Source organism: Zootermopsis nevadensis, unplaced genomic scaffold (assembly GCF_977971745.1).
Source record: "Zootermopsis nevadensis isolate Lab colony 2312 unplaced genomic scaffold, Znev_1.0 Znev_ptg000061l, whole genome shotgun sequence".
NCBI classification, from domain to species: domain Eukaryota; kingdom Metazoa; phylum Arthropoda; class Insecta; order Blattodea; family Termopsidae; genus Zootermopsis; species Zootermopsis nevadensis.
In genome coordinates this window covers 10,452,327-10,476,026 of record NW_028259192.1, presented here as the reverse complement: position 1 = coordinate 10,476,026, position 23,700 = coordinate 10,452,327, and the positions used below count along the sequence as shown (strand labels likewise).

General features: G+C 38.2%; 3 protein-coding genes across 8 annotated transcripts in view; 2 read left to right on the top strand and 1 right to left on the bottom strand.

Annotated features, from left to right (window-relative positions):
- Positions 1-6,406, top strand: part of LOC110838392 (uncharacterized) — a 64,132-nt gene extending 57,726 nt beyond the window's left edge. For both annotated transcript variants that reach the window (XR_002546130.2, XR_002546128.2), the window contains one exon: positions 2,120-6,406. The gene's annotated coding sequence lies outside the window, so the exon portion shown is untranslated. The remainder of the gene's footprint in view (positions 1-2,119) is intronic.
- LOC110838343 (carbohydrate sulfotransferase 5) overlaps positions 1-23,700 on the bottom strand; it is an 89,441-nt gene that overhangs the window by 18,363 nt on the left and 47,378 nt on the right. For 3 of the 5 annotated variants that reach the window (XM_022081461.2, XM_022081456.2, XM_022081470.2), the window contains 6 exons: positions 21,075-21,179; positions 9,504-9,636; positions 4,905-5,047; positions 3,865-4,100; positions 3,338-3,536; positions 2,139-2,318 (listed from right to left, as the gene is read on the bottom strand). In XM_022081461.2, coding sequence (XP_021937153.1) covers positions 2,139-2,318; positions 3,338-3,536; positions 3,865-4,100; positions 4,905-5,047; positions 9,504-9,636; positions 21,075-21,121 — 938 coding nt within the window. In that variant the 5' untranslated portion in view covers positions 21,122-21,179. Of the gene's footprint in view, positions 1-2,138; positions 2,319-3,337; positions 3,537-3,864; positions 4,101-4,904; positions 5,048-9,503; positions 9,637-13,882; positions 14,018-21,074; positions 21,180-23,700 lie in introns of those variants that run through there. The other 2 variants (XM_022081480.2, XM_022081490.2) reach the window with 2 other exon arrangements.
- LOC147871196 (uncharacterized) lies at positions 1,276-2,095 on the top strand (the record flags this gene model as incomplete). Its single annotated transcript, XM_087340541.1, has 2 exons — positions 1,276-1,573; positions 1,746-2,095. Coding segments are annotated over 2 exons (483 nt in total), but the record flags the coding sequence as incomplete, so codon positions are not given.

The window sequence follows — 23,700 nt, the reverse complement described above, 5'->3', positions numbered from 1 at the left end:
AAAAGTTACCAGAGGTGTTTCTTACAATGGTAGTCATAATCCAGCTATCAGAGCTGTGTTAACTCAGACGCTGATGTGGCACAGCATCTTGCAATTGAAGATCATAGGTTTGATTTTATGTAATTTTTAATCACTCAAAACTTCACAGATCATACGTTAGCCATACAAATGCCGAGTTCTTGAAGTGCATGTATATATCTCCCTGATGAAATTTTACATACCTTGGATAAAATTATGTTCTTAATGCAGGGAAATAAGAATTTCTTGTCCTAGCATTTACTATTTTATAGCACTAAAATACAGTTCTCATCTTACATTTTTGCATACTGACATTTTCAGTCATTTAAAAACTGGTTAGAACACAACAGTTTCTAAATATCCTACAATATTAAAATTATTTCTTACTGGCATATACTACATTAATTTTTAATGCTCAAGCAATTCATGCCATACTTGTTCAATTATTAAAAAGACAGAATTAGTTCTTAAGGTTTATGAATTGTAGATATCCAAACAGCCTTTACATATTTCTGAACCAAATTTACTAAGCAATAACACTGTTTAACAGCCAAAATATATCGGAGATGAAACTAACCAATTTTTACTAATCTTGAACTGCTTAACACGAAAATGATATTCATTTTGCATGATTGGTTCGCATTTCGAAGATATTCATACCAAGCTGTTTTGCTCTATTTTCGTAATTTTCAGAATTGTAATAGACTACTTACTTCAGAAACAACCTGTACAAGGGTGGAGAAGGTTTCATTTCTTTCTGCAGATCTAGTCAACATCCCTAAGGGATGATTAATAAATTGGTTCAGTTCTGTTTGGCAAACAAGTGTTTTGTGGAGTGCGGATTTTGTGTTTCACTTCGTCTTAGAATACTTATGTAGTAAACAGCAAAAACGTCGTTGTGAGTACTTAAATAAGAAATTTGTAACACTAAAATACACAAAATTTCGCGTAGATGTGTCAATAATCCTAACAACGTTTGTTATATCTGTGGAGAAGTGACTTTTAAATCACAAAAACGAAATTTGGCCCCCATCGTTAAGAAAGCGCCCCGCCTTTATTTTGGTTGCAAAGTGGGTGGCATGGACAGGGCATAGCCACCCCATATTTGCTATCTGACGTGTTCCTCAAATCTATGTGAGTGGCTAAAAGGAAAAATGCAGTCTATGCCCTTCGCTGTGCCCATGATGTGGTGGGAACCGCATAATCATGTAAACGACTGCTACTTCTGTATGATTCCTCCTGTCATCGGCATAAACAATTAAGAAAATACATGTTTTGATCTATCCAAACATCCCCTCAGCCATTCGTCCTATATCCCACAACCATGAACTATCTGTACCTGTCCCTCCTATCTCCTACACACCTGAAGAATTATCACCATCACCGCCATCAGATGACGCCATTCCTAGATCATCGGCATCTCAAGATAAAGAGTTTGTGCCAGAAACTTTACCTTCTACATCTCATAGAGTAACTCAAAGTAAACTGAATGATCTAGTGAGAGATTTAGATTTGCCTAAGTATAAGGCAGAGTTGCTAGGATCGCAACTTAGGCAATAAAATGTACTTGAAAATGTTAAAATATCCTGTTATCGCGTTCGTCAGATTCCTTTACAAAATTTTTTTTCCATGCAAGATGATCTCGTATTTTGTGATGACGTAGATGGTCTTATGGATGCCCTGCAATGTCTCTTAAAATGCATTTCCTCCACTCTAACTTGAACTTTTCCCTGATAATCTTGGTTCGGTTAGTGATGAACATGGCGAACGATTTCACCAAGATATTTCTACTCTTGAAAGCCGTTATCAGGGGAAATGGAGCGAATCAATGATAGCTGATTACTGCTGGTCGGTGGTAAGAGATGCCCCTGAGGTAAAATACAAAAGAAAGGCCAAAAGACAACGTCTATAAGGGAGGTGAAAATTTTTAAACATTTGCATATCATATGGACGAATTTATTGATGATATTTTACAAAGTACAAAATATCTTCAAAACGTGAACTAACTAAGCTTTCTTATTGTCATTTTCGAATTTAGCAGACGAAAATACATAAGAATTGATTAGTTTCATTTCCGATATAATTAAAATTTGTTGTATAGTGTAATAGGAGGCACATACCGGAACCTGTGAGGATACTTCATCGTGAGACGCACAGCTGCACTGTAATCTGCTACAAGATCTGTACACAGCCGCACAGGCTCAAAGCAATCTGGGTTCCCTGGACACCAGTCACGATGTTTTCGAGACTGTAGTGTTCCTCTTGGATCTCGTACCAACAGCACCACACGAACGCCCAGACTACCAATACAGAAATCCATTGGTTTTAAGTGGACTCCGTTTTCTTGCTGAACATGTGGATTTTCAGGCAATGCTAAGAATATTCAGCATAAATAATAATCTCCTAAATTCTGTCATCCAAAAAGAAACTTCTCTCTCATATACATTCTGAATCATATTATCTGCTGACAATGGCATTTATATAAGTATAGTATTGTCCAGATAAATATATGAAGTACATAGTGACACTCAAAAATATACACATATATTTTAGTGTGGTGACAGTGTTCTTTTTGACTGCCACAGATGGAAAGATAGTTATGAGATTTTCATGGTGGTGAAAATGTTTAATGTGATTTTATAAGATATTATGCTGTATAGCTTTTTATGTGGTTACTAACATTTCTGAGAAATTTTATCAACTTCCATTTTCAGGGTAGACAAGATGGAAGTGATTTGTACTTCTGAAATGTTGGTACTACCTACAATACTACATGGTGTGTCACAAACCAGAAGAGCAGTTGCAAAAATATGATTACATAAAAATAAAATGTAAATACATGTAACAATAATGACTACAAAATTGTTTGATACAGTTTTAAAGAATTATGGGAACAAAAAGATTCTTGTGAATACTTATTAATAATATTTCTCCCCATGCTAATTCTCAGTAACAATTCTGAAAATTTAAAGTTTACAGAATGAAGCCACATTTATAAATCATTGCTCTTTCATTCCATAAACATATTAAATGCCAAACAAGTGGCAACATTAAAATTAGTTTTATGCTCCAATGGAAAATACAAAAACAGTGATGTATGTCTTCTGGGCTGTGACGCAGTGTAGACTCAAGACACCAGTACTTTGGAAAAACATAATGTCTTCATCTTTAGGACTGAAACATTGGTATCTATCTATGCATCTACATGACATCATAACCCAGAAGAACATCATCATTATCCTCACTACCATGAGAACATCAAATCTCACATTAGAATACTATTTTAATTTTGGCATTATTAATTATTTCATCAGTATACCTGGGATCTTCCAAGAGTTCCTCGATTAGACTAAGTCTAAGTCGCACAACCTTCATGCTCTGGAAGGGGAATAAACGACAGAAGGGGTTCAGGAACTCCGGCAGCCAGCACAGAGACGGGTGTTGCTGGCACTGATCCCACAACCGTGTATTGTGGTTGAATAGCCAAACATGTTCTTTTCCATAGTTCAAGTAGTGATCTGCACATTAAAAATTACTAAGTATTGAAGAAAAAAGAAATAAAAGATCTGTTATGATATTCTTAACATATAAGAACAATAAAAAGAATAAAAATTGCTTAAATGCATATCTCTCAGATTTTATGTTGCATTTTAACTGGCACATCACTAGTCTTAATAAATTAAATACCAAATTCCCATTCACTTCATTAATGAATATTAGTACGTTGTATCAATATTTTTATTATTACTTTACATTTATAGCCTATTAACAACAGAAGCACGTCAGATGAGGTGAAGCACCTGTATATAAAAACGTGCTCACAACTTTAACAAGACTGTGGCATACCCATGTTTGTATAGTTGCATTTCAGGAGATTTCTGAGATTTCTTATTGCCCCAGAAGCAAAAGGTTCGCCACGGATTTGAACAATGTCATAGTCAAGCAATGGCTCATAGTGATAGTAGTTGCCAGGGTGACTGTTCAGCACATCACCAAGGAATGTTGAACCAGATCGCCATGTTGTGATGATCAAACTTCGAATTGGTGTTCCACCCATATCCTGTACCAGCTCATCTAGTGACCTACAACATTAAAATAATATCATGCTCTGAACTTTGTTGTCAAATACCATACTGCTGGTCTAGTGACTAGGTTAGGTTATGTTAGGTTATAGGCTTGTTTACATTGCCCCTGTTCCTATAAATACATAAAAAGATGTGTCAGGATAATGACAACAAATCATGTGAAGATTACAGTAGAGTCAACTCCCAGAACAGCATTTATATGAAATACATCTCAACCAGTGGGCAATGTAAAATATAATGAATCAACCACTGCCAGAAATTTTTAATCTTTTGAACTAGTCTAAAAAATGGTAATACAAACTGGATTAAAATGACTTTGTGTAAGGTCTAATAGCAGACTTTATTTCTACTGGTAATGTACCTTCATGTTCCATAACATAATATTCCTTGAATAATGGCTGGATAAAGTTACTGTTCAATAGAGACAACTAACAAATGCACCTTACTTACCTATTTCTTGGCAGGACTTCAGTGCTACTAACATAGTGACAGTTCATACAAAAGCAAAAGTCTTTCTCCCCAATAAAACATACCTTCCACATATTTAGAAATCAAAGTTTGGGATTACATACATCACAGTCTCGGACATGTTCTAATGCAAGTCTGTTGCAAAGTAAAGACTTGTGACATTGCTGGGGTTTACAGTGGGTACAACTGCAGTGAGTTTTATGACTTTACAAAAATATGCTTAAAATTAACTTATTTAACTGTATCAAATATAATACTTAGACTAGTATAACTCAGCCAATATTGGTAATAGTTGGATAAAATGGAAGTCTCACTAGGACCACAAGTACAAACCTTGCAGAGACGTTGTAACGGCCAGCAGGGTAAGGGTAGTCCAGCATCTCCTCTGCAATGAGGCGTCGCTGCTCATCCACAACCTCCTCGATCTCAAGTGTGTAATTGTTTTCAGAATCCACTTCATTGCTCGACCAACTCTGCTTCAAAATCAGTATGGAGATAATTTAGTGACCATTCATACATTGGTAAGGGTAATACAAAAACAATTTTGTTATCATAACATGTTTTCAGGATCAAGATGTTTCTTTTTTGTTCACCTTTTGCAACATGTTCACATGCAATATGTCTGGTTTAAGCATGTGGAATCAAACACTATGGCAGATATGTGGTTTTACTCAATTTCTGGCAGCTCAAGTTGACAAACCAATGAATATTTGTAAGATCTGAGGTTTTCACAGCAGTGAGTATGAAGATTTCTGTCTTCTGGGTTGTTGCGCTGTGTAGTCTGGTCGATGTTTACCAGCGTTTCAGAGGTCATACTGCCTCCATCATCAGGGTGATGAATGTGCCAATAGGGTGTGTGGGGCTAGCACATTCATCGCCCTGATGATTAAGGCAGTATGACCTCAAAAACGTTGGTTAACATTGACCAGACTACACAGCGCAACAACCCAGAAGACAGAAATCTTCAATGAATATTTATGGCATGAAGATCATATTCTATGTCATATGCTTATATGAAGATGGAGCATGTAAGTGGATGTAGAAGTTGGATGATGTTCTACATTCAGGCCAAGCACAATTTGTCATTACTTGTGATATTATTGTGGAAACAGCCGATGAATAACGCAGGACAATCACCAGTAACTTGATAACTTACTATGACACTGAAATTTGGTGCTGGTTTGGTCTGTGAGGAACTGGAATTCAACAGAGAATATGCATGTTGGGTGTTGATATGTAAAATAAAGCAGATATGTCTGAACACATGTCAAGTCTTACTGGCCCACTATGAAGCAAAAGTTGATGACTTTTAATGAATCACAGCAGGTAGTCGGTCATGAGTGCACAAATTCCAGGATGGGCCCAAATGAGCCAGTAAGGAATGGTACAAGTTGGATTTGAGGTTTGAGATTGAGGCAGTGAGTCCAAAGATTAGTGAGTCTTCTGGGTTGTAACCCTGATGATGAAAGCAGCAAGGCCCTCTGGAATGTTGGTTAACTACCGGACTATACGGCACTACAACCCAGAAGACAGCCATCTTCCATTGTTGAAAACTGTCCAAATAATGGTAGACTGTCTTATTTAGGTTAATATAATTGTACTTCAGTGGTAAAAAAGTAGTGAATTAACTTAAGTCCAAATAAACCCAATTAATGCCAATATGAATAAAGTTAAAATAATGCATAAAACTGCACCAAAAGACTGGTATCTCACATTGTTTATATACATTATTGTAACATTTAAGAATGAATTGAATAGAATTTAATTGGATGTACTGAGCTGTTAATATATTACGTGGTCTAATAAAGACTATTCCCGTCTGGGTTCATTAATTATCCAGTAATATTTATATTAATCTTGTAGCACCTCTCTGCCATTCACTCTTTACTTTGATCAGGCATTTTATAGTATCTCAAGCAAAAACCCATTTTTGACGTAAATACGTCTATATTTTAGGGTCAGTATCATTCGGCAAAAAGTGTTACGAAATAGTGTTACGAAAAAGTGTTACGAAAAAGGGAAACGAAAAAGTGTAACTTCATTGTTATGTTACCTAGGAAACGTCATCTGTTTTTCAACAAATAAACAACAATGGTTACCTACATAGTTACATTACATTAAATTACTTTACATTACCTTACATTACATTACGTTACCTTACATTACATCACCTTACATTACATTACGTTACCTTACATTAAATTACTTTACATTACCTTACATTACATTACGTTACCTTACATTACATTACCTTACATTACATTACGTTACCTTACATTACCTTACCTTACCTTACCTTACATTACCTTACATTACATTCAGCTACCACAGACCCATCTTAAGCGTAACTAATTCAAGTTAAATAAGCAATGTCTTAATCAAACTTATCTCGATTGTAAAGGATGTATAAGGTAAAGCGAGTAGAGATTGAGCACAATTCGGGAAAAAATCACTAAAAATCGAATGTTTATCTATTTTCGTAAATAAGTGTACACATATGTTCTTTGGTATGTTAGGCATATTTAATGAACAATATTCCGATTGTTTTTTCAATTTTTGATTAGATAATGCAGTTTTTTCAGACATTCGATTTTACGCAATTTCTCCTAACCGGGTAGGTGAGATTGCGCAAATGGGTTGGAAAGATGGTTTGAATTACTTATTTCGATCAAACTTTATTAGAAATTGTTATTATAAAATGAATTAGAAGCTTTATTATTACAGAAAATGAATAGTAATGTTAATAAGAAAAGAAATTGTTTTATTATTACAAAAAATAAATAGATAATTGTATCCGACTGTTTATACTCAAAAGCACACATATTATTCTTCGTAATTTTAGGAAAGTTAAGTCGGCCTATTGTAAGTCAGGAGAAGAAACACACTTAATCAAACAAAAAAACTGAATCAAACAACAAACGTACTTAATTACTAATATTAACCCTTTGCGGTCCCTTTTAAATACTACTACAGCTCTCTGCAAGTCTATTTAAATACCACTAAGCTGTATAAATTCAACTACTATTATGAACTGTTTTGATTTTTTTTAACTTGCAAAAAACGGAAGAAACTGTGCTAAATATGGCAAAATATGTTCTGAGAGGATCACAGTTCCTCTTATTTGAATTCTGACCGTGTGAAATATTTTTCACGGCCTGTACCACTGTCGCTAGTGAATTGCGTAATAAGCGGTGCCTATCTGCTTCCTGTCATTCGGTAGAGCAAGTCCAAGTCGGTAGATATGACTTTGGCGACGTCTAAACATCTCTTATTGCATTCAGATACGATGTATAAGCATTGGCTTACACATTCTCAGAGCTGAGCTTCCTTTCGTCCTACTTGTTTTCGAAAGGTCAAGACCAAATTCAACACCAGGAAAGTGAAACAGAACGCGAAGTATAAAAGATGAAGTCACTACACACAAAGAATGCTTGATAAGAAGACGAAACAATATGCACATGTCAGTGGTGGATTGCTCTATGCGCCAAAAATAATTAAAAAAATATAATGTCTTACTGGGAAGACGGGATAATTGTTTTATAATTTTATCAGATATAAAATACTTCTATTCTAAGTAAATATGACAGTCACACACACGATGATATTCCTTCGCTATATGTTGTATGGCAAAACACTTGGTGTGGAATTCTGACTTCCTTTAGACACGTGTCAGAATAAGACGACTTTTCCCTCCTGCCGCCATTCACTATTACAAGGTTCACAAAGTCTTACCAGGGAAACTAGGATAGAACTAGTACAAAGAAGAAGGCTTGAATAATATGCTGACACTGTTTGCCAGTCTCAGTTTGACTCCAGATCACGTAAAATATGCGTAAAATACATGGTGGACTCAGTCCGACAGAGATGGGCTAATTTCTTTTCCGTATCGACACCTAGCTGCAAATCTGGACCCAAAGCAGGCTTTCCAAAAACATTTCCCTTTAGCCTAATTCTCAAGGTGGATTCAGGAATATTGAATTTTCTACTTGCAGCGCGTATGGTAGCTTCTATAGCTCGTCGCAAATCCCCCTCTGACCAAGACCCTTTATTAGACTTTCTCACATAAACGTTTGGCATTATGACCTATAAGGAGAAATGCCAAAAAAATAATTAGTAATACTGTGCGCTAGAAAAACAGCTCCGAAAACAAACTAGGAATTGCATGTATCATTTTATGCTATTTTATTCCTTAACTTATGTAAAATACAGTTAAAGGCAGTAGATAGGATGAAAACACAAAGAACATACTTCATTTTTGTTTGATTTTGCAATTAATTGAGTGAACAAGTTTGTTTTAATCTCTCCTCCCATTGAAACAAATGAAAATCCTGCGCAAACTCTCCTAACTAGCGCAAGCGCCAACTATACTCATTGGGTAGGGAAGATTGCGCACCCACGTGATCGGCATGAAAATTTCCACAGTGACTCGCAACAGCATGAAACACTAGTCTCAACAAAGAACTAACTTAGAAAATACTTTATTTGCAATTATTTAGAGGTGAAACATTTCTTATGTAAATATACGAAACATTCCAGAAACTTCAAGCCCTCACCTTCTACAGAACAAGCAGAAAATTGGCAATAAAACACAGAGAACAGCTTACATCGACATGTAAATTTCACTGAAGCCTCTACGAGTGGTGTGCTTACTGCTCCTCACGCTGTTGTACGCACAACTTACCCCCTTCCACCTGAATTTAGACATGCGCAAACTCTCCTACCGCGCAATCTCTGCTAGCTTTACCTTAAAGGAAATATTTAGAATAAAACCAATAAATAAACTTCCTTTCCGTAAAGACGTATTTACGTCAAATTCTCCGGAACCGTGGTTCCACTGACAACTTTTAAAAGTAATAATATTTTTGTAAGATCATTTTAGATTCATTCTTTCCACGTTTAATCTATTTTTATGTCCTCACTACTCATACTTACTTGAAATGTCCTGCTGATGTCAAGGAAAGGAGCCCGGTCTAGAGCTGTTGAACTGACTAGCCGATGGCTGACAATCAGCATCAACAAACACACTGAGCACACTAATGCAACACTGTATGCACTAAATCTGCGCCTGCAACACACAAATATAGGTACATGAACCAACTACTGAAGTTATTTACTGCTAACCCCATAGAATCCGAGAGTGGGTCAACTATTCAAGAAATTCGACAATGTTTATAGAATCTGAAGGTTTATTACTGTGTTAATGAAAGACCTACACAGGACTCTGTCCTGATCCAAATTAACTCAGTCCACATCCTTATATCCTAGTTATTACACTAGACAATAAATTTTAATGAGTTGTATATATCGGAAATGAAACTAATCAATTCTTATGTATTTTCGTCCGCTAAATTCGAAAATGACAATAAGAAAGCTTAGTTAGTTCGCGTTTTGAAGATATTTTGTACTTTGTAAAATATCACCAATAAATTCGTCCATATGATATGCAAATGTTTACAAATTTTCACCTACCTTATAGACGTTGTCTTTTGGCCTTTCTTTTGTATTTTACCTCAGGGGCATCTCTTACCACCGACCAGCAGTAATCAGCTATCATTGATTCGCTCCATTTCCCCTGATAACGCCTTTCAAGAGTATAAATATCGTGGTGAAATCGTTCGCCATGTTCATCACTAACCGAACCAAGATTATCAGGGAAAGAGTTCAAGTTAGAGTGGAGGAAATGCATTTTAAGAGACATTGCAACCAATTTTACTGTATGCTTTCAACAATTTGTCTACTAATTCCCTATGGTTTGGCGCCCTGTTGTTTCCAAGAAAATTCCTAACAACTGACTTGAAGGATTCCCATGCAATTTTCTCCTCTCCCGTCAAAATGTCAATAAAATGTTCATCAACAACCAGGCTTCTTATATGGGGACCTACGAAAACTCATTCTTTGATTTTAGCTTCACTTAGTCGGGGAAATTTGTGAAAGAGGTGCCTTTTACAAAATTTTTCATCAGACCCAATTTAATGTGCAATACTGGCAGTATTATTTTGCTTTGATCTACCAGTGGTTCAAGGACAATATTTTTGGATAGATCAAAGCATGTTTTTTCTTATTGTTTATGCCGATGACAGGAGGAATCATACAGAAGTGGCAGTCGTTTACATGATTATGCGGTTCCCACCACATCATGGGCACAGCGAAGGGCATAGACTGCATTTTTCCTTTTAGCCACTCACATAGATTTGAGGAACACTTCAGATAGCAAATATGGGGTGCCCATGCCCTGTCCATGCCACCCACTTTGCAACCAAAATAAAGGCGGGGCGCTTTCTTAACGATGGGGGCCAAGTTTCGTTTTTCGTGATTTAAAAGTCACTTCTCTACAGATATAACAAACGTTGTTAGGATTATTGACACATCTACGCGACATTTTGTGTATTTTAGTGTTACAAATTTCTCATTTAAGTACTCACAACGACGTTTTTGCTGTTTACTACATAAGTATTCTAAGACGAAGTGAAACACAAAATCCGCACTCCACAAAACACTTGTTTGCCAAACAGAACTGAACCAATTTATTAATCATCCCTTAGGGATGTTGACTAGACCTGCAGAAAGAAATAAAACCTTCTCCACCCTTGCATAGGTTGTTCCTGAAGTAAGTAGTCCATTTCAATTCTAAAAATTACGAAAATTGAGCGAAACAGCTTGGTATGAATATCTTCGAAATGCGAACCAATCATGCAAAATAAATGTCATTTTCGTGTTTAGCAGCTAAAAATTAGTAAAAATTGGTTAGTTTCGTCTCCGATATATTTTGGCTGTTGAACAGTGTTATTTAAGATTAATTTTAATATAGTTCTAACTGCACCTAAATGTCGAGATGCTCAAATTGTCTCTATTGTTTGGGTTTTCTGACTAAAATTCTGTACGTATCTTTCATCTCCCCCACGTGTGTTATATGTCCCAGTTTCTTTTGTCATCGTAATAATATTCTATGAGGAATATAAATTACAGAGCTTCTCAATACGCAACTACATCTGCCTGTTAATCTTTCTGAAGTCCTCTCAAACACCCTCACTTAAGATGAGAGACTAAGTGTTGGCATTAATTAAACACTGTTACAGAAGTGCACTGTGTGTTGCAAATAAGCACTGAACACTGTATCCAACGAGTGCTAGAGGTAGAGACACCGAAGCACGAAGCTGACTAGTAACCTGCGTCTAGTGTTAGGTTAAAAAAGAGTGACACTTCACCTCTTTCATACATCTTCATGGCATAGTGCTTATAAGAAAGACAACTTTCGTCGTTTACCGCTATGCAAATACTTCATTTTTCTTCTTCTTTGTTTACTGACACTGTGGCAGTTGTACCAACAAGGTTGGTACAGTGGCAATTGCTATCCTCACTGCGGTTCCAACAAGGTGTTCTTCACTACATCAACATTTGATAATAGCGTTACATTCTTCCGACCATGCTGCTGCTTGCTACGTCACTCGCAGGCAGTGCCAGGGATCTTTAAATCGCGGCGTTACATAAGGCCCTTTGAGCAGAGTCGTTTAATACGCTTATAGCAGCTCAGCTGGTTAGTAAATTCTCAGCTTGCTATGGAACCTAAAAATTAATTTCTGTGTTTTCAAGAACCCGCCACTGAGAGCTACCCTGAAACAGTTTAATTCACTCGTAACATCCTACATATTTAATGACTATTTTAATATTACACCAACAAATTATCTTTTTGTTCGGGTTTCCCGACCAAATTTTTGTGTGTATTTCTCATCCCCAATGCGTGTTATAAACCTCGCTTATTTCCACCTTGATTTGATGTCTAATCTATAAGCAACGCACGAACTTACAGGATTTAAAATGCATAACATCGAATGAGATAGAACAGGCTAATGATAATGATAATGAATGGTAAACAGACCTGGTTAAGGATTTCGAATGAAGTTGCCGTGACATAATTAAAATTATCATCCCGGTTTTCGACTGGATGCACTCAGGGAAACGACTAGCCTAAATCAGCGCAAATAGTAGTGACCTATATTCGAAGCCGGTACCTCGTAAGTACAAATTTAGAACGTTACCGTGACACCTACCTGCTTATTAGTTCGAATATATTTTCAGCAGTTGGTAAGCATGCTCAATTTATTACCTCAGTATACAGTCGCGTGACCATATCCAATGAATCATGTAATGTACATTTTAGTTTCCGCTTGGCATAAAATAACATCAGAATATTCTACATAATTTTATTGCTCGCGGATCGAAGTCAAAAATCAATGCTAGAATTATAGGCGTATGTGTTAGAAAGGCAAAACACACAGTCCCTGTTTCTAAAAGCCGAGCCATGATGGCTCACAGAGACGAAGTTCTAATCATTCTGAAGTTCTAGACTTCATCACAAGACAAGAGTAAGTCGCCATCTTTACCCCCGAGTTAAGAACCTAGAACCCCAGTACCACTTCGCTAGAAGACTGGGTTGGTACCACAAGAAGCCTAAACGTGGTGAAGAGAAAAATACCTCGTCCGTAGCATAATGAGAACTCTGCAGGATACATATCAAGTGATATTCTGCCTGATCCTACAAAACGGGATCTGCCCCGAGACGAGACTAATTTAATCTAAAACTTCACCTTCTATTTGTTTCGGAATATCGGAAAACTGAGCTCCCAAATACTTCTTGCATTTAGTTTAAGAGACTACATATATGCATCAAAATGGTTTAAAATCACTTTATAAATTAAAAGCACAGGCCAAAACAATGTTAAACACGTCACCTTGTCTTATACACGAGGTAACATGACAATGTCAATGGGGTAAGATAACACGCATGTCGTCAAAACATCGCTCACAATGATTATACGATTTTATTAATAAATGTATGTAACACTTGTAGTTATATTTTATAATATAAAAAGGGGTCTGAATTAACTAGGTCACTCGAATCTTATAATTAGTAGGCCTAGAGGATCCTTAATTAAGCACGTTTTCACAGGGGGTTGTAGATAATCTTGCCCTTGAAGCTGCCCTTTTCGACTTTTCTCAGTTGGCAAAACCTGTTCATAGCCTTCATGAAAGGTACTAGTTCTAACAGCATTCAAATATAAACGGAACCTTACTTTAAATTTATGGCCTACATTTATTATTCTCAAAAACAAATAACTGCAATACCTTTCCTTCTTTCCTTCACAAAACGTACATATGTACACCCGTTACAGAACAAGGACTTAGTATCAGCAGAGTAGCAAACACAAGCACTAGACGTTGCGTTGATTAAAAAGATCTTCGTTCATGTTTCCATAGTTGCCTACCAAGTACAAAATAGAACTTTAGATAAAATGACAAGCGTTTTGACTTACTGTTAAAGAATGCAAAGAAATAAATATTTCGATGAGCTCTATTAAACACTTAGTGAACTCGACTGTTTGATCTAGAGGTACGACCTAGTGACGGCGACTTACATTTCATGCACTGACAGTTCCATTAAAAGTTGTTATACTATTCCCTTTTCTTCCTTCCACTCCCCTCTGGTGGTCTATTCTGAAAACGCCAGATGCACAGAAAATGTAGACACGAGTAAAAAGTTATTGATCTTGACAGTGGATGATATAACACTGTCAAGCAATACAGTTAGTTTGCAAATGTATTTACCGATTCGTAGGTATTTAACGGATTTTGCATTAACTACAACCTTTCAGTGACATTTTAGAATGATTACGAACGGCGAATTTGGATATCAGAGAAAAATACTGGAGCCCTGAGCCAGATGGGTCTAATCCAGGGGTGGGGAACCTTTTCATGTTGGAAGGCCGCATTAATTTAGCTGTAATAAAATAAGGCCGCATTCAAGAAACTTCAATTAGATATACTTAAAAATGTACATTATTTTGTAAAAATCTAACTACTATGTATTTAATAATTTCAAAAAATTAAAACTATTTGTTAATTTTAAAGTTAACTAATCTTTTAATAACTTTGTTGTGTCTGATTTTTGTTGGAAAGCATTTGATTGTTTGGTCGCAGCATGGAGGTCCGCAGTGTCAGTTGGTCCTCTAGATGGGTATCCGTCATTTGTGACCTTAAGGGCGTCTTGAAAAATGTATTAATAAAGATAAAAGGATTTGTTCTGTAAAATTTGGATTCAGTCAAAAGGCCGCACTTGAGGACCTAGAAGGCCACATGTGGCCTTAAGGCCGCAGGTTCCCCACCTCTGGTCTAATCCACAGCCCCAAAATATATTTCCCCCAAGATCCATATTAACATTAAACGCCCATCTACGCTTAAGTCTTTCGAGTGGTCTCTTCCCTCCAGGCTTTCCAACCAACATTTTTCACATATTTCTCATCTCCCTCAGGTGCGCTACATGCCTCACCCATCACACCCAACTTTAAAAAAATTCTGAATTTCAAGGCAGCAAGCATTCTCAAAATTTAGTCTGCTCTTGATTTTCTCGTTTCTGATTTGTTAACGTTGTTCCCAAATATTCGAATTTTGCCACATTTTCAAAGGATCTATTAGCTAACTTTATAAAATGATGTTGTCCTGTAATCTGGTTTATTTGTTCAATGTTTATTTAACGACGTTTTTTCAGTAGCTCAGACTCTATAGCGTCGAATGAAATGATAGTGAATAATTAACTGGAAAGGATGTGGAAGGAAGTCGTGGCCTAATTAAAGGCGCTTGGACGGATCGAGTGACCAACGAAGAAGTATTGAGGAGAGTCAACGAGCAAAGAAACATTCTGCGGGCGATTACACGAAGGAAAGCTAACTGGCTGGGACATATTATGAGAAGGAATGGATTACTGAGTGATATCATCGAAGGCCAGGTTGAAGGAAAGAGGACTAGGAAGAAGATTGATACAGCTAACCGACGATCTGAAACAAGGTAAGAAGATGCAGTTCCAGGAATTAAAACGAGAAGCTGAGAATAGGGAAAACTGGAGAGCTTTTTTTGGGCAGAGCAATGGACCTGTCGTCAGACAGAACACTCAATAATAATAATAATAATAATAATCCCGGAAAACCACAATATCGACAGCCTCTCCCTAAGATCTGAAACCAACAACCAGTGGTCAGTATTACAAGAATGAGGTGGACGGGGAATGCAGCACGCATGGTCGAGAACTTGATTCAGCCTATCTAAAGGATTGGACATCAAATATATTTGATTGCCGTCTTCTGAGAAGACGCCATCAATCTGATTGTGTGTTTTCCATCAGAAAGTCCAAGTGTATTGATCAATTTTGTGACCATGGAACATTTTACTCTTTATAACTAGATTTTTTTATGTGGCTCAACTTGTTACTCTAACCCCATTATCATAAGTAGCTCCGTATAAATACTCACCTCCAATAGTCGGTGTGAAAGTATTCTAATGCATAAATACATTAGGGTACATAAGGTGTACATAGTACATAAGGTGTTTCAGATAGAAATATTAAGTTCTTGACACAAAGACTCGCTCTGACTGATTTACTCTACAATGCTAGCATACACTTCATCGACTTTTATCAAAATGGGAACGGCAATGTTGGAACAGAAGAGATATTTCGCGGGCTTTACATAAAGAATGAAAAGCTATAGCCGAATAACGCTGTGTCAACTATGCGAGACGCGCATTTACCAGGAGTTAAGATGTAACTGGCTGGCTATAATGTGAGTGAGAATAAAAGCAGGCAACACTCGTCGGAAACCGCTCCATATCGAACGATACGATGTAGCGTCTGTTCGATTCTAACCCTCACGTACAAATAAACATGAAAACTAAGCCATATATATTACTCATAACGTCGTTAAAGTTAAAATACAGAGTATTCGTTTCCGAAATGCTGAGTTAAGGGAAATTCTGGTGATGTGTAATAGGATCAGGCATTTAAACAAGATTTTAACACAATTTCCCACATGTTCTTTGCGAATTCATATTAATTGCAATAATAATTCCGGCTACAGCTCAAAAAACCTGCTTTCCTATGCACAGACTGGGGAACACAACCAAGATAGAATTAAAATAGTATCAGCATACAAAGAATGAAACCACAATGTTGAGGTTATTATAAATAATTTTATGTAATGGATAACTGCAAATAATGTGTAAGAAAACAATACCAAATATTACGTAAACAGAGAGGGATGATTGTGGTTCGTGGCACGTCATATTAATACACTAAACTGTCATATTTTTCTCCATCATAAAATAAAGAAATTAAAAATAGAATGCGATAAAAAACTGTCAATAACATGAGAAGAAATGTGATATAGTCATATGATATTTTAACTGCAAAATTTAAAATATTATCCTGTAACCTAACCTAATTTCAAAATTTTAGCAGGAGAAAACACACCAAATCACGAACATCAGAAGTGAACTGCTTGCGTATTCCACTGGCCTCGCAGGATAAGACGCGTACAGTTACACACTTCAATTGCAGAATATATAATCTTTTGGGGCAAAAATATTTTCCCTTTTTCTCCTACATTTTCCTGCGAATGCAGCGGCCCAAGGACGGTCTTAACAAATACTAAACAACATACGAGAATGAATCCACTTAAAATGTTGATATGTTTTAAAGCTGTGAACCTGTAAGTCTACGGAGACTATGTAAAGAGGACCTGAAGATGGCACTGTAATGTCAGAACATGTAGCCTGCGCATAATAAAATCACCAAAAAAATATTTGTGTAGGTGGTAATGGTAATTTTCAAAGATTCATACCGCTGCCATGTTTGTGATTACTGACTTATCAACAACATTAGATTCCAAATTTCGAATGTCTAGTTACAGTAGTTTAGCAACTATGGCCATTAAATTGGAAGCTAAATTCAGATTTCATGCAGCCTCCATGGTGTTGCTTTACGTTATACAAAAATTTAAAAAAAAATTGCTGTAAAAATTAAGCCTCTAGCAGCATAATAGTCGTCTAATGGTTTTTTTTTTAAAATTCGACAATTGTTCCAGAAGTTTCTGAAAGGGAAGCACAGGAAAATGATACCTTACGCATTTCCTTATGAAATACGAAAAGCAGGTACATGACCAGCAACGCGAATTTTATTTGTATAAGCCCAGTTCTTGAGAGAAAATTTCAGTTATTGTGTGACACCAACAGTGTCCTCTGGAACTTCTAGTTCGGTCAGATCACTGAATTGTAGCCCGGAGTCTGACAGCGGAATTGAATTGAATTTTATACTTTCTATAGAATTCGACCGTTGACAGCGACAACTGACTTTTTCAACTTCTTCCAGTTTATAAATGCAAAACAGGGAACGAGTGTATAAGAAAAAAGAGATTATTCTGTCGTATGATTAAATTGAAGTACCCTTGCATGATTTACGTTTACGCCAGATGGCACAATGGAGCAAACGCATTTCATTAGAGTAAATATTGATGTCTGTAGTACCGACGCACTTTTTCTCATGCAACTCAAATCATCATCGACAAAGCGACCGCCGACAGAGCATCACATTTAATATTTTACAGTAGTTTGCAGTATAAACGGAAACGGGCTGGAAAATACCACAGCTGTGTCAGGTATGAATCCTCAATACTACGACTGGACTTACTTTATTATCGCCTCTACTTCAGATACAGAGGTGTCGAATTATCATTGCATGATAAAGACCAACATTATAAGGCACTACTACGGATTTCACCTAGAGAATCGAGAGCAAACTGGAAGGGCTGAGTAAACCCACGAACACATCGGTCAGTATAAACGTTCCAAGACGGGTCAGGGGACCGGGGACCGGGGCAAAGAAGTCGATGCGGGGGCCCCTCCTTAAGATTTATAGGTGCACAAGAAATTAATAAAAAAATATAAAAGAAAAACACGCAAGTTTAATATAACTGGTGTCAAACTGTACATTTATTAAAAAAATTTTTTTCTCTGTTCTGGGACCACAATTAAATTAATTGGCTATACTCCATAGCTGTGATTTCGTTTGGGGTTTGGCGGGAAGATAGAAGCACTTCCTTGGAATTCGCTTCGCAATCCTTCCGGAGTGCGATGGAACACAGTATATAATGACATTTACATTTGCTAAAAATTAACTCAATGACTTACAGAATAAAATTCTTTGTTCCCTGTGATATACGGCTACCGTTATAAGGATGTGTTTCGTAATGTAATTTGTGTGTTCCTCTTTGGAAGGACAGAGTTGCACAACCGGGGGGGGGGGAGATGAACCACGCAAGATAATGCGGACGAGAGGTATCATGGTAGCACGGCGATTAAGGTGATGAGAGTGGGGACAGACAGGAACCAGCACATAGAGAAAGGCTTAGCGTAGCGAAGGCACTCACTCAGCTTCAAAGTACTGCCCTGTGAACAGCGAGACGACCTGAAGCGGAAGGGGGGACAATTCATGGTATTTTTATGGAAAAAGGTTAAATTCCTCACAACGGAGAGCAAACTTCTACATTGAACAGAGTCATCAACTTCTAATCCCAGAAATACGTCATCTGAACACAGATCGATTGGTCATGACGTATTATCCTTCAACCACGACGAGAATTAATAATAAGAACAGAACAAATGTGTTTGTATAGCAAAATATTAATGTAATACGCCAAGTTGTATTCTTGTGGACAAAACAGACTTGATGACTACGTAAATTCAAGGGATGAGAACAGAAGATGCGTTATTATATCTTTAATTTTTATGCCATGAAGTTTCAGGAGTTAAAACGAGAAGCTGCGAATTGGAAAAACTGGCGAACTCTTTTTGGGCAGAACAATGGACCTGTCGTCAGACAGAACACTAAATAATAAATAATAATAATATGTTCGTGTCTCTTTACTCGCTTTATATTCTCTGTGACATGATCATGAAATTGCTTTACATCGTAATGAAAGATGGCACTGTCAATTACCATATAACATACTTCACAACGATGACACATGTTAGAAAATATACCTTATATTATATGTTCTACTAAGATTAAGTCGGGGTTCGATCCCCGACAGGGGCAGAGGATTTTTCCTCTAGCCTCTGCGTCCAGACCGGCTCTGGGGTCCTTTCCCGGGGGTAAAGCCGGCCGGGGCGTGATGCCGACCACTCACCCCCATCTAGTGCCGAGGTCAAGGAAGAGAGGAGCTATACCTCCACTCACCCCAAACGCCTACATGGAGTATAGTGGGACAAACTTTACTTTTTACTGAGATTAAGTCAATCGACTCTGAAAATAAATGTAAAAGAACCAAGACAAATTTAGTGTCTTTGTTAGATTTATTGACAATAACTGATAGAAGACTGTTGACAACTTTGCACAAATTACAACACGGCCTTCCAGTTTATAAGTGTGTGCAGACTTTCGTACAAAATTATTTATGATTCGAAACAGCAGTATTAAAAGCCGTCCCACTATACATCATATAGTCGCTCGGGAGGGAGAGCCGGTATAGCTCCTACTCATTCTTAACGTCGGCACTAAATGGGGGTGAGTGTTCAGCGTCACGCCTAGGCCGCGAGGTTCATCCCCAGGAAAGGATCCCGGTACCCATTGGATAGGAGGCTGGGTGGGCCCCAGACCCGGTTTGGACGCAGACGAGAGGAAAAATCCTCTGCCCATTCCCAGTATTCGATGTCTATAACAATTAACTCTCTCTCCATGAAGCGTAGTCTTTGTTGAGAAGCTGATAGTTTCAAAGCTGGCTTATCCCCACCTTTTAAGGAGCCGGAGGTTTCATTACTGTATTCACAATGGCCCATCTCTTAGACCGTTCCCTAAGCTTCATGAATTCAATTCATACATTATTTTCATAATATTACCACTCTCAATGAACCATTCAACAAAGGACCAACAAATCTAAAGCTCGTGGTAGGGATCAGGGAGCTGCTTTCGTGTTTGAGGCTTGGGGCGTTTCTCTCTCGTAGTCCACCTGCAAAGTGCCAGTATTTTGCTTGGGCAGTGTTCCGAGAAACACTGTGCTAGGGTGAAAATGAACTGCCACACTGTACTCCCGCTGGTTTTACAAGTACTCCTTCCTATCCCAATTTGAACAACTTTGTTCGGAATGTTAATATACCTTCTTCATTAAGTCACTCAATCGCTTTAATTTTGACAACAGTGTGACTGAAAAGTTACGGCCATGGCTTAACAGAGGAGGAGGAGATTTATCCTATGAGCAGGGGTTGAAGTGGAACCAACACTCATAGCTCACGCATTTTTCTGAGCTTTAGAAAAGCTGAAGTCTAGTTGTTAGACGACGTCAGCCTACAACAGAATAAGGTCGTTTTTTCCTCCTTCGTACGTTAATTCTTTTCACAGTTTTCTTTCAGTTTATAAAAAAAGTAATGAAAAAATACTACCAATGTTATATTTCAACCTTTTCGTCACCCACATCAGGGGTACTTCTAAAAAAGCTTATTAATGGAAGTAGTACTTGTAAAATAGAACGTTTTGCCATCTAGCGTCATAGCTGAAGACTTACAGGAGTCTGTTTTCGCAACCAAGAATACATCAAAGCAAACAGCAAAATGATACTGAAGTTGCAGTTAAGTCATCCATTCTTAGACTGGGCGAATAATATGTGCTAATTTAATGTTATGACATACTTGGAACTGGTCGATCCACTTTTTAGCAGTTTGGTGAATTCCGACATATCGACGTTCTCTGCCCACCGCTAGGGGCGCCAGCGTCATATGTCAGGACTCCGACATCTGGAAAAAAAAAAAAAAAAAATAACAGTTCTTGTATGCAACTCATACAAACGGCAATCCAACTCTGTACACTGAATTATGTCAAAATGAGGTACGCTGGCCAACTGATATTCCGTCCCTTAACTTTCCAAAACTTTTGTAACGATGATTTCGACGACATATTTATTATACCTACTATTTTCTAACAGATGTACTACCTACTATTATTACTGCAGGGATTGAAAAACAACGGTCCACGGCGATATTATGATATTAATAGTACTGACCTTCATTAACTGTGCTATAATACAACAAATAATCAAAACAGACACAAATCTATATTTCATTCTGAATTCATGGGTCAGGGACCCTATGAGGTTCGGTTTAATACGTGTCTTAACCCCTCGAGGACACTAATTAGAGTTTAGGAGAGTCGTAATTAATTACTAGCATGTAATTATTACACGTTTTAATGTCTGTATGTTCAGATGGTGAGACATATTCGGTGAAAATATAAAAAAAAAAAACTACAGAATTGTTCTTGAAAATCTCCTACGCCCCTGGTCACTTTAAATAGACTCACTAGGTCCTCAGATAAAACATAATTGCCAACTCCTTGTACATTGTCTATTAGAGTCAGGAACTTCCTTTATGCGAGTCGCTGGCGCTAAGAGGGTATGACACTAGACGGAGGTGAGTGGACAACTGCAACCCCGAGGAAAAAACATTCTCCCTGAAGAGGGGGCGGGGAGTACATATTCACCGCAGCGTGATGTTTATGCTGTTTCATACAAATCCGCCACTCCAGAAGTTATTAATGTGGTACAGACATACGAGGTGCGATCGGAAAGTTTCCAGACTGTGTCAATAGAGGGCGAAACGGATGTAGTACGAGCTTCTGCCGCTAGGGGGTGCGGCCTACATTCATAGTGAATCAGTGTGCCAGCCGGCATCATCGAATTAGCATTTGTTTCTCAGTTACGGGCGTTTTGGTAGTGCATTACACCAACCCTCCTGCAATTTCGGAATGGCGTGTGCATCAAATTTTGCCAAAGACTCGCCAAAACGGCTACGGAAACCTATGAAATGCTAAAGCAAGCATTTGGGGAGTCCGCAATGGGTCGTGCACAAACTTTTGTGTGGCATTCACGTTTTAAAAATGGCCGAACCTCTGTCGATGATGACGAGCGTTCTGGACGACCATCTTCGAGCACAACGCCCGAAAATGTTACGAAGATTCGGCAGGCCATTCACGAAGATCGACGTCGTACCATCAACGACTTGTGCGACATTGTTGGGATAGGCTATGGGACCTGTCAGCTGATTCTAAAGGAAGAACTCCACATGCGACGCATCGCAGCCAAGTTTGTGCCAAGGCTCCTGTCTGAGGACCAGAAGCAGAATTGACTTCTCGTTTGTCTTGAGCTCAAAGATCTTGCAAGAACCGACCCCAACTTCCTTTCTAAGGTTATCACAGGTGATGAAAACTGGGTTTACGGGTACGATCCGGAAACGAAGCAGCAATCTTCACAATGGAAGAGCCCATCGTCACCACGACCGAAGAAGGCAAGACAGGTCAAGAGCAATGTGAAGTCAATGCTGATCTGTTTTTTCGACCAGAAGGGGATCGTCCATAGGGAGTTTCTTCCTGCAGGTCAGACGGTCAATGCTGAATTTTACTGTGGGGTCCTGAGGCGGTTGCGTGAAGATGTGAGACGGAAGCGGCCGGCAAAGTGGCGCAACCACAACTGGCTGCTGCATCATGACAACGCGCCAGCGCACACCGCCCTCAAAGTTCGGCAGTTTTTGGCCTCAAACACCATGGCCGTCATCCCGCACCCTCCTTATTCGCCGGATTTAGCTCCGTGTGACTTCTTTCTCTTCCCAAAGATGAAAATTCAGCTAAAGGGAAGGAGATTTGAGACGATAGAAGAGATTCAGGCAGAATCGCAGATGGTGCTTGACAGGCTGACAAAGAAAGATTTCCAGGGATGCTTCCAGGCTTGGCAGCGGCGCTGGGATCGTTGTGTTCACTCCCACTTCGAGGGCCATGGACGAATTTAATACCTGAGATAAGTGTACGGGTTTTTTTTAAAAAATTATAGGCGCAGTGTGGAAACTTTCCGATCGCACCTCGTACACACTGATGCACGGGCATGATTCCACAAGTCTGAATTTCTTTAAAAATAACTGACTTATAACGCCTCTATGAAGGAATTAAACGGGTCACCTAGCATAGTGAGGATAGTGAAATCTAGGAGGCTCCGATGGGCTGGACATGTAGCACGCATGTGGGGGCTAGGGGTGCATACAGGATTTTACAGGGACTCTTTCTGGAAAACGACCACTGGGCAGAACAAGAAGGAGATGGGAGTATAACATCAAGATGTATCTTAGGGAGGTGGGCTGTGAGGATGGCAGATGGATGGTATTGGCTCAGGATCGTGGCCGGTGGCGGGCTTTGATGTTGTCGGTGTTGAACCTGCGGGTTCTGCCACCAGGGAGTTAGTTATGAGGGATATAATTAAGTGTGCTATTTTTT